We start from the raw sequence: 13,508 nt of genomic DNA, 5'->3' as shown, positions 1-13,508 counted from the left end.
CAAGTCTGCCACTTACTGGCAGAGTGACCTTGGTTGGGTTAGTTAACATTTCTGTGCTTTGATTTCCCCTTCGGTGAAATATTGATAACAAGTACCTAGCTTTCATGGAGTTGTTAAATGAGGGTTAAATGAGTTAATATTGATAACTTAGTACTATAGTGCTTGGCTCATGACCTAGTTTTTGATAAATACAATAAAAAATCGAATCTTTGGCTTCATGCCTGTGAGCCACACTCTTAGGGCGGGGGTGGGGAGGGATGGGGTGGAGGTGGAGGGCAGGCTTGGGAAACATCTCGAATGCTGGACAAGCCAGAGTCAGGCTTGCGCGATGTTGTGTATCCCCGTGTGGAGCCAACTCTGCTATAACATTTGTTTGAAAACGTGAATTTGTTCTAATGTGGTTGAAGTATTAGGGAATAATTTGAGCACCACACACATTTTGCCTTTGCTCAGGTCTGATTTTATCCACGGGAAACACTTGGTGAACACAGAAACTTGCCCCCATGTAGGACACACACACACACCTCGAATATCTCCCCACTCCCTCAACTCCTGCGTGTTATCCCGGCCACACCTGGTGTTACAACTTCCCGTTCCATTTCGACTGCCCTCCTTCCCCCCTTTGCAGTAACTCTTAGGCTACAACCCTTCTGACACTCATTTCTACAAACTTCAAGTCATCTTCAAGGTAAAGTACCATATTTATTGTAGTATTTATGCTTTTCTTAACCATTTAATGTGTATAAGATTATGCTACCATTTTTACTATGTTCCTGGCTTTTTCTTTTTTTGGATGTGATAATGATGTAATATTTGGGTGTCGCACCCCTAACCCCATTTCTCCCGTAAACTCTGTGATTTTTATTGCAGAATTTTGCATCGCACAGTAATTTTTTGGAACGTATATTTCTTGTTACAGTCTGTGGGAAGGTGGATGGACGGATGGGTGGACATGTGGGGCAGGAGGCAATTGGATGGACAGAGAGCCCATAAAACACTAAAACCTTTCAGAACCGTATAACTCGTAAACATGTGCTATGAAGCCTTTTAATTCCAGACACAGTTGAGACAGGTCTGGAAAAGAGAATAGAGTCAACCCCCCAATAACCCAATTACTTCTCTAACCATCGACAGCACAGAAAGTCCAGGGCCAAACTGAACTCGAAGATTAATAATAAAAAATATGGGTTTCAGCTCTTCAGACAAAACTAACAGGATTTGAAATGGAGGTAATCTCATTTTACCATTAACACAAAATAAAAGGCCAGCAGAATATGAGTTGTAATCCTGTTTCAGGCCTCTGCATGGCATGTGCCCCCAGGAAGAACCAGCTGCCGCTCCCCTCCCCCAACCCCAGATGGCCTGGGCTTGGTCTCAGGCATCCAGATTCTGCACTTCCTAACACATCTGGAATCAGAAGTGCCATGAAAATGCCATGAAGAGGGAGAAGAGGCTCTCCTTGGCTGGGCAGCAGGGACCAGCAGGCCAGGGGATTGCAATTCTTTATTCATTCAGCAAATACTGCATGCTAGGCCCTGTGCTAAGCGCCTTGCCTGGTTATCTCATAGATTCTCCCCAGCAACTCAGCAGCAAGGTGATCACAATATATTCTCATTTTATATGTGGGAAACAGCAGCTCAGAGAGCTTATAAAACCTACCCCAGGTTACTTAGCACTGGAACTCAAGGTCCGTATTGTGCCAAAGTCGTCTTAACCACTATATTTTCCCATTTTGGGGCTAGCTGGAGGGTTCGGCACTGAACTATTGTAGAGTTCCCACTGCATGGTCTACATAGTAGCACGTATATAGTACTTAACAGTTCCGCAAGCTCTTTCCTACCCCTTTGCAAATGGATCCAATGGGCACAGATTTTCAGTACATTTAACACTGGTACAGCACAGGCACCCACCAATGGAATGGCTGCGCACTGTTCATTAGGAAGGTGTGGTCTTATTTGCAGATAAGATTCAAGTGCAGAGACCACAGCAACTTGCCAGAGGTCATACAACAAGCGGTTGTCTAGCGAGAAGTAGAAGCATCTCTGACTACATCCTCTGTCTTTTGTCCTGCTCCTGGGAAGACCCCAAAGTGTAGTGGGGTGTCTGATGCAGTTGGTTCTCTGGCCAACAGGGACCTGCCACCTCTGTATTCTTCTTTCCTCCAGCCCCATGGAGGATGCGATAACACACCTAGGATTTCTGGGGTGTCTGCTTGGTTCCTTGGCAGCCAGCGAGGCACCCTGGGATGGGAAATCCGGCAGCCTCCCAGATATTATAAACAATTACTGCTAATTACCAGGCCTGCCAGTTCCCCATTGTCTGCTCACAGTCCCACCAGGAACCAAGGAGCAGACAATGACGACGTTGGAGGAAACTTTCAATTTCAGGCTGCAGAAGGCCGACTCTGTCTGGGAGGCTGTGCTCCTTTAGTGACTTGGGATTCAAGAGGCACCGCTATTTCTCGGGCTTTTGGAGACCAGACCCTCTTTACAGAATGGAGCTTGGACCCCTCCCGAGCCCTTCAGATGGCCAGGAGGGTGGGATGGAAACGAGCCGGGGCTGTGGAGGAAAGGCTGTGTCACCAGCCTTTGCAAGAGAGTCTAGTTCTTAGCCGTGGTGCTGTTAATTAAGGCTCTTTGGTTTTGCAAGAATGGTACACACTTCCATCCCCAGATATTTAAATTATTTTTCGCGTACTTTCTCTATGATACTGTTGCATAATTGTTGAGAAAATAGATTCAGAAGCCCGACTGCTTGGATTCAAATACCACTCTGCTTCTGTCTTGATTTGGCCTCCTCTCGGGTACAGTGGGAACATATGTTCCCCTCTGGTGCCTGGAGGGACAATAGAGCCTCAGACTCTCACAGGTTCACTTGACAAGACACCAGGCAGCCGTTTCTGCAAAGCATCGTGCCCTTTTCTCAGCTCCACCTAATAAAAGGATGGGCACAAGTCCCCTCTGCTTTCAGATTCCCAAGCCTAGCTGAGACTTCCTGTCATCCCTCAGCCCAGCCCAGCCCAGGGACCCAGACCTTCGTCGAGGATCCTCCAGCATCTCAGCTCCCTTCTGTCCCTGCCTGACATCTTCTGCCCTCCCAGGCTGGGGATTTTTTGTTTGTTTGGGGCCAGGAGAGCCTAATTTTGTACCTATCCTTCTAAGTCTGTTTCTTCTTGGATTTGAAGCTTAAAAGCCAAGAATCTGTCTTCTTCTCTGGCTACTGCCTGAGTGGGGAAAGGGTGGCAGGGGGTGGTAGAAAATCATGAAAATGAAAAGCGTGCAGGCTAAAGTGTCAAATTATTATCTTGCCAGCAACTCTGCTGATAACTTAAGTAAAAACAATTTTGGGGGACAGTGCTGGGATATCTCACGTGGTTGAGGAGAGCAGAGCTGCCAGGACTGGCCAGCTAGTAGTTTGGGACTCTTTGCGAGGGCAGACCATTCACATGGCTCAGTTTCTCATGACTTTTAGCCTCTGGGATTCTCTTTCTGTTTTCCCAGAGAGTGTCTGTTTGAGCTTGAGTCCAGTGTCTACCCCTCGACCCCATCAGCTCTGGCCAGGAGACAAGGTCACTGGGTTTAAGGAAAGCCAGTTGCAATAACCTGCCTCTCCAATCAATGACTTCATAAAAACGTTTATTTCTTATTCATGCAAACGTCAATACAGGTGTTTGCCGATACAGATATTTCTAGTCTTTTGGCCCCAGGCTCCTTTTTCTCTTGTGGCTTCACCATCCTTAGGGCCTCAGGACCCTCTGCCAGCAACGTTGATGGGGGAAGAGAGATCATATGTGAGAAGTTTTTGTTTTTGTTTTTAATTGTGGTAAAATACACACAATATCAAATTTACTGTCATAACCATTTTACCTTCACCACCATCCATCCTCTTTAGTAAGAGGACTCTTCTCCTCTTATTAAAGGGAAACTCTGTACTCATTAAACATTGACTCCCCCACTACCTAGCCTCGGTAACACCGTTCTGCTTTCTGTCTCTATGAATTCGATTCCCCGTATATGTGGAATCGTATAGTATTTGTCCTTTTGTGACTGGCGTATTTCATTTAGCATAACATCTTCAAGGTTTATCCATGCTGTAACATGTGTCAGGTCTTCTTTCCTTGTTATGGCTGAATAGTATTCCGTCGTGGATGTATACCACACCTTTCTTATCCATCCATCCATTGATAGTTACTTGGATTGCCTTCTACCTTTTGGCTATTGTAAGTAATGCTTCTATGAACACGAGTGTACAAATATCTCTTAGAAAGCCTGCTTTCAGTTTTTTGTTTGTTTGTTTTTTGGTATGTACCCAGAAGTGGAATTGCTGGGTCATATGGTAGTTCCATTTTTATTTTTTTTGAGGAACTGCCTTACTGTTTTCTACAGGGGCTGTACCATTTTATATTCCCACCAACAGTGCACAGGGATTCCAGTTTCTTCACATCTTTGCCAGCAGTTGTTGTTTTCTGTTTTAAATTTTGTTTTGTTTTTGACAGTAGCCATTTTAAGGCATGAGAGATGGTATGTGGGAGGTTTGTACAGGCCAGGCCTGGAAGTGGACCACATCCCTGCCGCTTATATTTATTGGCCACAGTTATTTACAAGGCTCCGAAGTGGATTGAGCTGTGTGCCCAGGAGGAAATGAACGCACAGTGTTTACCAGGCTCAGAAACACACACTGGGCTTCTGGGAGCCTACGCTGTGCATTGGGATCGGTCCCAGACAAGGGGAAGTTATCGTGTGCCGGGGCAGCCAGCTGAAAGGTGGCTTCCACAAGCAGACCAAGGTTTAAATCCCACTTCTCCCACCCCCTCACTGTGTGACCTTTGGCGAGCGGCTTTCCTTTGTTGAACCTCAGCGTCCTTGCATGTCAACTGAACAGAAGCCTCCTTCAATAGAACCACTACAAGAGTCACACCAGAATGTACAGTCCATGAGGGCAGGACTTTGTGTTGTTCAGCCTTGTAGCCCTGGAGCCTGGCAGGGTGCTGAGACATAGTAGGGCTTGGTACTTGGGTGCCCAGTCCGGTGTGAGTGGGTAGGGGACTGGTTGTGCCTCGTTATGTTGTCTTTTTTAATCACCTCTTTAGGAGCAACACGTTTGGCTAGCAAAATGGTAAGTTGTATACAGGGTCTTCTTTGATCCCTTCAGTACCTTGCTTGGAATTTTATACATAAAGGTGCAAAATACTATTGGGCGACTTGAATCGGGAAGTAGCCTGGTTAGCAGCAAGCGCTGCATCATATAGACCATCCTATAGACAGGCAGGTGTCCTTCTCACTCCAGACCTCAGTCTTCTAATCTGCTGGGTTAGAGAACTTTCTCCTGTAACTGTCTGTTGAGCAAGTGGGTGAATCCTCTGCCAACTATGGGATTTTGTGAATTAACAATTAGGTATAATGTCAGAAAGATCTGGTTCGGGCACGAGGGAGCACGTCTAGACTGTGGAGACCTGGAGGCAGGAAGAGAGGACCACGATTGGATTGTCATCTCTGAAGAACTTTGGGATAGATAAAGTAGCTGAGTGGTCCGGAAGCAGAAGGGAGCATCCATGTTGGGCAGAGCCAGAAAGCCAACCTTTCTTGTAAGCTCCTCCTGCTCCTTCAAGGCCAAGATCCCAGCAGGTTGCCCAAAAGCGGAGCTTTGGCTGGGGTGGTTCATGGGGCACTCCCAGGGTAATGACCAAAGCATGCAGTGCTCTTGAGGCCCAAGGCAGCTTCCTCCTCCTACTCAAAGACCTCCTTGGCTGCTCTGTGAAACCTGGTATACAGTAGGTGCTTATTAAAAGCTAGCTGTTACTCTTGGAACGCACGCAGGTGGAAAGTCATCTGGGATTGGTGTTAGAAGTATTGTATTCAAATACTGACTCTGCCCTGTGCACTCTAGGGCTTTAGACCAGCTGAGGCTTGGCATCCTCATGTGAATAATAGTGCTAAAAGTGGGGAAAAAAAAAAAAAAACTTTCTGTGGTGGTTTGCTCCTAAAGACAATAGAGGTACATCAAGCATGGTATTTGATACCTCATCTCATTTGCTACAACAGACCTAGGAGATGGTAACATTATTATTTTCATTTCAGACATGGGAAAGAGAAAACTAAAATTGGCTTAAGGAAAATATCTTATTATTATTGTGATTGTCGCTGTTGTTATTCGCTTGTGTAACAACAACAACAACAAAAATGACATTCGCTTCAGGCAGAGTTGATCCAGGAGCTCATGCAATGCTAGCAGTTTTACGGCTTCGTTCATGGATTCTAGAGAATCGCAGGTTAACTGCCGAAGACTCCAGTTTTCTATCTTGGGTTCACATCTGGTGGAAGAGAGCTTCTCACTCCCTACAGTTCAAAGAAATATTCCCGGCTAGATTCTTGTGGGCTGAATCGGGGCACAAGCCCATCTCTGAGCCACTCACACTGGTCAAGGGAAGGAACACCCTGACTGGCCAGGCCGAGCTCATACCAGCCTCTGGAGCCAGGTCTGCTCTGCTCCATAGGAATCAATGTCTTGGGGAGAGGCCCCCCAAAGGATATTTTAGGTCTTATTCCCAAAGGAAGAGGGGGAAACATTGAGCAGCCTACAGCAACAACTAACGCAGACCTCCGAGGCCAAGCGGCTGGTCCCGTGCCTCTCAATCTGTCAGGTGCGAACAAGTCTTCTGGGGCTCGTGTTAAAAAGCAGATTCTGACTCAGCAGCTGGGGGTGGAGTGGGGTGCAGTTCTGTTTCAATGAGCTCCCGGGCGATGCCGATGGCCTCTGGATCACACTTTGAGTACCAGGGCACTAAACAGCCTGAGCCAAGTACTGACAAGCATCATCCAACCACCTCAAGAGGCAGGTATCACCATACCCATTTCACAGAGGTGAAACCTAAGGCTTTGCGAGGAGACATAGGGAGATGGTACAGGACACAAAAGCTAAGCCCTAGAATTTTGGAGTCGGGGCTGGAATTTTAGGGCCATGAAGATAGAAAGAAGGTGAGAGATACAGGACACGGATCTGCCTGAGGCTGGGTGATAGATGCGGACAGAATCGTCATAGCATGAGGCACCTTCTAGAACTGACCTCCGACTCGTCATAGCCTTCGGTCAGCTCCAGGAACTTTTGTTTTTGTTTCATTCTTCCTTCTTGCAGCCTTAACTATGGAGGAGTCTGCCTGGCATCAGACGCTCAGTTCAGTGACTTCCTGGGCAGCATGGGGCCAGCGCAGTTTGTGGGCCGCCAGACCCTGGCCACCACGCCGATGGGTGAGTGCCCTAAGACCTGTTCCAAAAGGGAGGGGTCTCGCCAGAAGCCCTGCATCCTCTTCCAAAGGGGGCGGTCCCACCAGAAGCTCTGCATCTCTGCTTTCTTCCCCTCTGCTTTGGCTGCATCTGCTGACACCCAATCTGGAGCCTGGTCCACACTTGCCAAGCCCTCAGCAGAGCCCAGGCATGTGGTGTGGGAGTTGGTTTTGGTCTTGTTTTGGGCTGGGAGCAGGAGGATCTGAGTCCTTGACTTAGGCTTGAAGCTGCTTCCTAGTCTCGTCTTGGGGGCTCTTGCAGGGGACGTCGAGATCGGCTTGCAGGAGCGGAATGGTCAGCTCGAAGTGGACATTATCCAGGCTCGGGGACTGACGGCCAAGCCAGGCTCCAAGACACTGCCAGGTGTGGGATGCCTTCCATCTGCGAGGCAGGGGTGGAGGTCAGGGAGAATGTCTGGAGGGATACCTGAGTCTAGAAGAGAGAAAATTGAGCCCCACTGTGTGGGACCCCTTTGTTTCATCTCTAGTGACTCATATAGAACTGGTGAGTCAGGGTTTGTTCTGGGGACCCAGTTGAGATTATCAGCTGACCTTGTCAGCCTCCCCTGCTGGACTGAGCTCCTGGAGAACATGGACCATCTTTCTTGTTTATGGTTGTACCCCAGTGCCTGTTAGGATGCTTGGCACACAGTGGGTGCTCAGCAGACATTTGTTGAGTGAATAGATAGCAATGAATGTATAAGCCAGGGAAAGGGTGGGTGAGTCAGAGACAAAGGAAACAGGTGACTACAGGGTGAGCAGAAGTGGGGAGGCAGGCAAGACTACCCAAGGGGGTGGAATAGGTCCCACACAACCATGGCTGCACCCCACAACCCATACCCACCACCCCACTTGCTGGAGTTACCTCCTCCCCACACCCCACGGGGTGCTTCGATCCCCAGCAGTGAGTTGGTGGCTTCCGTCTGCCGTGCCCTTTGCCTACTCTTTGGGGCCCACACTAGAACTCACCCTGCTGGCCTCTGTCCCCAGCGGCCTACATTAAGGCCTACTTGCTGGAGAATGGCATCTGCATTGCCAAGAAGAAGACCAAAGTCGCTCGCAAGTCGCTGGACCCACTGTATAACCAGGTGCTGCTGTTTCCTGAGAGTCCCCAGGGCAAAGTCCTGCAGGTGAGGGCATGGCGTGTGTGCGTGTGCGCATGCGTGCGCGCGTGCGTGTGCACAGGCCCCGAGGGAGAGGGAGGCCCCCTCGGGGAGGGCCTAACCCAGAGGAAGTGGAGCATGGTGGTTGATTAGAGCTGCATAACTTGCCATGCAACTTCAAACCAGTTTCTTTCCGAGCCTCAGCTTCTTCATCTGTAAAATGGGGACACTATTAGTACCTACTGACAACAGTGACAGTAACAGTGAAATGTGTGCTTTGTGCAAGAAAAGTATTTGCAGATTTGGCCTGTAGTAAGTGCTCTACAAATGGCTTCCGTCATCATCATCATCATCAGCAGCAGCAGCAGCAGCAGCAGCCACCTCTGGAGGCCAGAGCCTTAGCCCAGAGCACAGTGATAATAGACTGGGAGCCTTTTGAGGATCCAGACAGGTGTTTGGCCCTCTGGCCATTAGGAGGATCCCAGTGGTGACTCAAAGCTGGAGCTAGAAATGGCCACCTATTGTGGGTACAGGCAAGGCCCAGGCCAGACGCCTGCAGGAGCCACATGCCGGTTCTCTCGGAGCTGTCCTTTGGGCACCTCTGGCTTGTACCTCACCTGGGTGGGCTGAGGAAATGAGGATGGGGCCATGGCGTGACAAGTTGCCAAGACAATGGGACTTTTGCCAAACTAGGAAGCCTGGGTCCTGCTAGGACAGGGTTTCTCAGCCTGTGGGTTGAGACTCATTAGTGAGTTGTGAAATCAGTTTAGCCAGTCTCGGCAAATGTTTCTTTGATGGAATAGAATAGGAGAGAGAACATTTATTGCTCTTAGTAAGGGAAGTCTTCTGTGGTGGGCCACTTGCTTCAGTTGTGAAGCCCATGTGTGCACAGGCGAGAATGTAAATGTCCGTCAATCCCTGTCACAAAAGTTTGGAGAAACCCTGTAGTCTAGAGGTGTTTGAACACAGTGTGAAACAAGCAGACAGCTGTCCAGACTCCGTCCATGTTTCAGGAGCCGGTTTCCGAGGCTCTGGAAGCAGAGGGCCCATGGGGGAAGCAGGTAGGGAACTCACGATACAAGGTCAGTCAAGACCTGGGTTCAGAGATGGGGAATGCGGAGGATGGAATGAACGGAGAAGGCACGGCTGGAGGCAGGAAGCCAGCCAGCCAGGCGAGGAACCATGGTAGCACCGGAGCCAGGAAAACATGGTCAGATTTGAGTGATTTCCAGGCGGTCGAACCCACAGGACTCCGAGGTGTTTGGGGGCGGGGGTGACCCCAGGGTCTGGTTCTGGCCTTGGAGGGTTGGAAACACTGTGTCTCTTGCCCTGCAGGTGATCGTGTGGGGGAACTATGGGCGGATGGAGCGGAAGCAGTTCATGGGTGTGGCCCGCGTGTTGCTGGAGGAGCTGGACTTGACCACCCTGGCCGTGGGCTGGTACAAGCTCTTCCCCACCTCCTCCATGGTGGACCCATCCACAGGCCCCCTGCTCCGGCAGGCATCCCAGTTGTCCCTCGAGAGCACCGTGGGGCCCTGCGGTGAGCGATCTTAGTGCCAGGGATGGGGAGGGGCTCCCCGAGATGGCCTGGTGACTGCCCAGCCCCGACCTGGGACCCCAGGCCTAGGAGCACCTTCAACAGAGGAGGATGGGGTTCTCCCCTACAGCGGGGAAGCAGAATGGGGAGACCTGCCCCCCTTGGGACCCTCCTCACCCCTTCTTTGCCTCCTGTCCCCTGAGACCTTTCCTCTCCCAACGGGATTGGCTGCACTTTTGACTTGGCCGGTTCTTGACTGGTGGATGTGGCTGCAATCTGGAGAAGGGAAAGACTGAGGTGGCAGAGCAAACCATTCTCCTGCCCCAGACTCTGTCTGACTGCTCCCCTTTTGTGCGTCCTTGAAAGCTCGCTGCCCAGAGCCAAGTCCAGAACCCAGCGGCCATCTCCATGGTGCCAATTACCAGCAAGTGTCTTTCCTGCGGCACCGGGTTCAGGCAGCTACATCTGCCCCGAAGCTGATGGGGCAGCTTTGCAAGGATCCGGAGCCAGCTCCGGGGGGCCCAGAGCCCCCCACTTGAAGAGGAGCTCAGGCCTCCCTCCGCCTGCCCGTGGAAGGAGCTTTGCCGCAGCCTGTCTGAGTCCATCTGTCTGTCCCCTCCTGCCTGACCCTCTTCCAGTGGCTCTAGGAATTGGGGTCCGGCAGGGACCAAAGGAAAGGAAGAAGTGCCCAGGGCCTGGCACAGACCCCCAGGGTGCCTTGCTCCGTGGGATTGCAACAAGCTACTCTGGAAATTGCTGGACTGGAAAGAACTCTTTCATCCGGGTTTTGGTGGAGGAGCTGCGGGACCCTGATTTCCCAGAACCCCAAGCCCAGAGAGCTCACCATCTCTGCATTTTGGGGTGCTGGATTGGAGAGGGAGTCTGGGGAAAGCTGGGATTGGGACTGGTGGTGCCAAGGTGAGGGTTTTCCAAATAGGAGAATCCCTTCTTATTGGATGAGGTCAAAGGTCATCTTGTCTACCCCTCTGCCTCCAGGCTAGGGGTCTGGGGAGACAACAGAGCTCCCCTATTTTAGTCTTTTTAAACAAACCCTGTGTACTAAGGGCAGAACCCACTGCCCCGGCCTCGATTACCTTGGCTCAAGGAGAGAGGGAGAGCGAGGAGGTGGTATGAGTCCAACTGGGAGTTTCCTTCTCTAGCAGGCCTGGGTAGCTGCCTTCCCGGCCCAGCCCTCCCCGGGGCCTACAGAAGCCCTTTTGCATGCTGGGGAGGACACGGCTGGCCCCTCTTTATAGAAGCACATTTCTGCCACCTCCCCTGGGAGGCACCCAGCAACCCACCACCCCTCATTACCCAGTCCCTGCTGTGTAGGGCGTAGTCCAGGTTAGCTGGGTAGAGTTAGTGTCCCAAGCCCTGGGGCCTGTTCTTAGCTCGCACATAGTTCTCACAGAGTCCCAGGTGGGGGATGGAGAGGAGACGGGTACATTCCAGGAGACTACCATCTTCTCGCTGGCCTGGGCCTGGGGCTCTGGAGGCCAGCCCCTCCTCCTCCCCCTGCCCGCCCCTCCCCCTGTAGGGTTGTAGCTGGAGCCGCCTACTATACTCAGATGTTCTGATCTATTATCCTTGGTACTGATTTTTATTTCTGAAGCACTCCTGAGGATGTGAGCCTTGGTGGAGGGCGCCTGGGCTCCATTAGAGGGGGTCGTTTTCCACTGAGGTTACCCAGCTGTGTCTGGTCGCATCTTGTCCCTGGTCTCACTCTAGGCTACTGACCAGGCGATTCCTTCCCCTGGAATTCCTCCCCCCACCCCACCACCACCCAGCCTGTTTGAGCCCTGGGCATCCTTTAAAGTCTGGTTGAGTTTGATTGCCTCCATGGAGCTACTCACACTGCACTCGGAAGGGGCAATGGAGAGGCCCCTTCATCCAGAAGGCCTTCAGAGCTCCCTGGGTTTGTGGGGGTGGAACCCCAAGACGGGAGCAGGAGGCACCGGGGTTCTGAGTGGATTGGCACCTGAGGCCCAGAATTAGCCCCTCCCCATTTGTTTTTTTCAACCAGCGTGACTTCTCTGCTGTTTGTTTATTACTCGCCATTTGGAATATTTTGAGCCAGGAGAGCATCTCTCTCTGCAGCCGTTACCACTCTGGTTGTTCACGGGTAGTTTTCAAAGACAGGCAGAACCTGCTGTCCCAACCAGAGGGAGCAGGGGCTCGGTACCCACCACCTGAGCCCACCCGCTGGTGTAGGCACAGCCTTTAGAGAGAGAGAGAGAGAGAGAGAGCTCCAAAGCTGGCAATATCCTGGGGTGGTCCCAGAGGGCCCCCCCTCACTGACTTTCTTGTTTGTTCTGTGAAATCTCAGCTCACCTCCTGGAAGGGTGGGGCGGGTGGGGGCTGGAGCCCAGTTTCTTTGTATCATGGTTGTGAGCACGTGCGCCCCTTCCAAGGGGCTCTGACCATTTGGCTGAGAACCATCGTCTGTCCTCACCAAGGGATGGGGGATTGGGGAGGGGACAACCGTGGTCATGAGTAGCTTTGGGAACCTTCAAGCCCAGCCCAGGCCCACTGCTGTCAGATCTTTTGCACTTAAACTCCACCGTTTGGAGAGGTCAGAGAGGGTGGAGCTGGGGAGATTTGGGGTGGTGGGGGCTTGGGGTCTCTAGGGGATGGTTTCTTTTTTCAATCTCTGGGCCAAGGTCACAGGCAGGGGTAGTGTGGGAGAGAAGTCGTCTCCACTTTCCTTCTCCAGAATCTTTTTTTCATACTAAAGAGAAAGGGGCTTTGGGAACATTAGTGAAGTCATTTCCATTTTACAGGCGAGGAGACCAGTGCAGGAAGAGCCGCCTCTGGGGTCACCTGTGAGGTGAGTTCAGTGCCACCCCCAACCTGGGCCTACTCCTGTTGAGGCTGAACTGGAGCCAGAGCAGGATGAGGTGGGGTCGGCATTTCTCACGACCCTTCCCCCTCCCTTCTCTCAGTAGAGTCTCCCAGTGGCCTTGAAAAGCTGGGCAGGACAAATTGTAGCCCATTTGAGAGGTAAGGAAACAGAAAGTGACGTGCCAAGACCCCTCAGCAAGAGAGTGGTGGGGACAGAACAGGGGTTCCGTCGTGCTTCCTTCCTTCATGGGACAGGGGACCATTGCTCCAGGGCATGTCTGCCATAATAAGTATTTTTGGCCCTTAAGCCCTGGGCCACCAGCCCTGCTTAGTTCCATCTCTATGGGCTAGTAACTTTTCTGGCCCAGGTTTGGGAAGAGGGTTGCCATGGAGACCTAGCTCTCTTAAGGGTCTGGTCCAGCGGACTGAGGGTGCACAGGATTTGATCCAGGCCTTCAACAGTGGGCGGGGGCTCCCACCAAGAGACCATAACCCTCCAGGACCAATTTTAAGGACTTAAGAAGCACCAGTTGCTGCCTGGGGCTGTGTAGGAGGTGGCTGTGTTACACCTCATCTTAAGAAAACTCTCACAAAACCTTCACATGTAATAATATCTGATCTTCCTGTAGTGCTTTTCAAACTCTTTTATTTTCAAAGTGCTTTCACCGTGCACGTACCCTCACAGGAGCCCCTAGGCAGTAGGTGGAACCTTTATTAAGAGGAGGAAGCTGAGGCCCTTGGAGGGGAA

General features: G+C 51.2%; 1 protein-coding gene across 1 annotated transcript in view; it reads left to right on the top strand.

The window, feature by feature from the left end:
- RIMS4 (regulating synaptic membrane exocytosis 4) overlaps nt 1-12,157 on the top strand; it is a 53,472-nt gene extending 41,315 nt beyond the window's left edge. Inside the window, exons 3-6 of the mRNA XM_039864416.1 lie at nt 7,132-7,244; nt 7,542-7,643; nt 8,270-8,409; nt 9,718-12,157. Coding sequence (XP_039720350.1) covers nt 7,132-7,244; nt 7,542-7,643; nt 8,270-8,409; nt 9,718-9,936 — 574 coding nt within the window. The 3' untranslated portion in view covers nt 9,937-12,157. The remainder of the gene's footprint in view (nt 1-7,131; nt 7,245-7,541; nt 7,644-8,269; nt 8,410-9,717) is intronic.
- The last annotated feature ends 1,351 nt before the right edge of the window (nt 12,158-13,508 follow it).

This window comes from Pteropus medius, unplaced genomic scaffold, assembly GCF_902729225.1.
Source record: "Pteropus medius unplaced genomic scaffold, Ma_sr-lr_union100, whole genome shotgun sequence".
NCBI lineage: Eukaryota > Metazoa > Chordata > Mammalia > Chiroptera > Pteropodidae > Pteropus > Pteropus medius.
The sequence above is the reverse complement of the archived record's forward strand: the minus strand, read 5'-3'. Positions and strand labels throughout refer to the sequence as shown.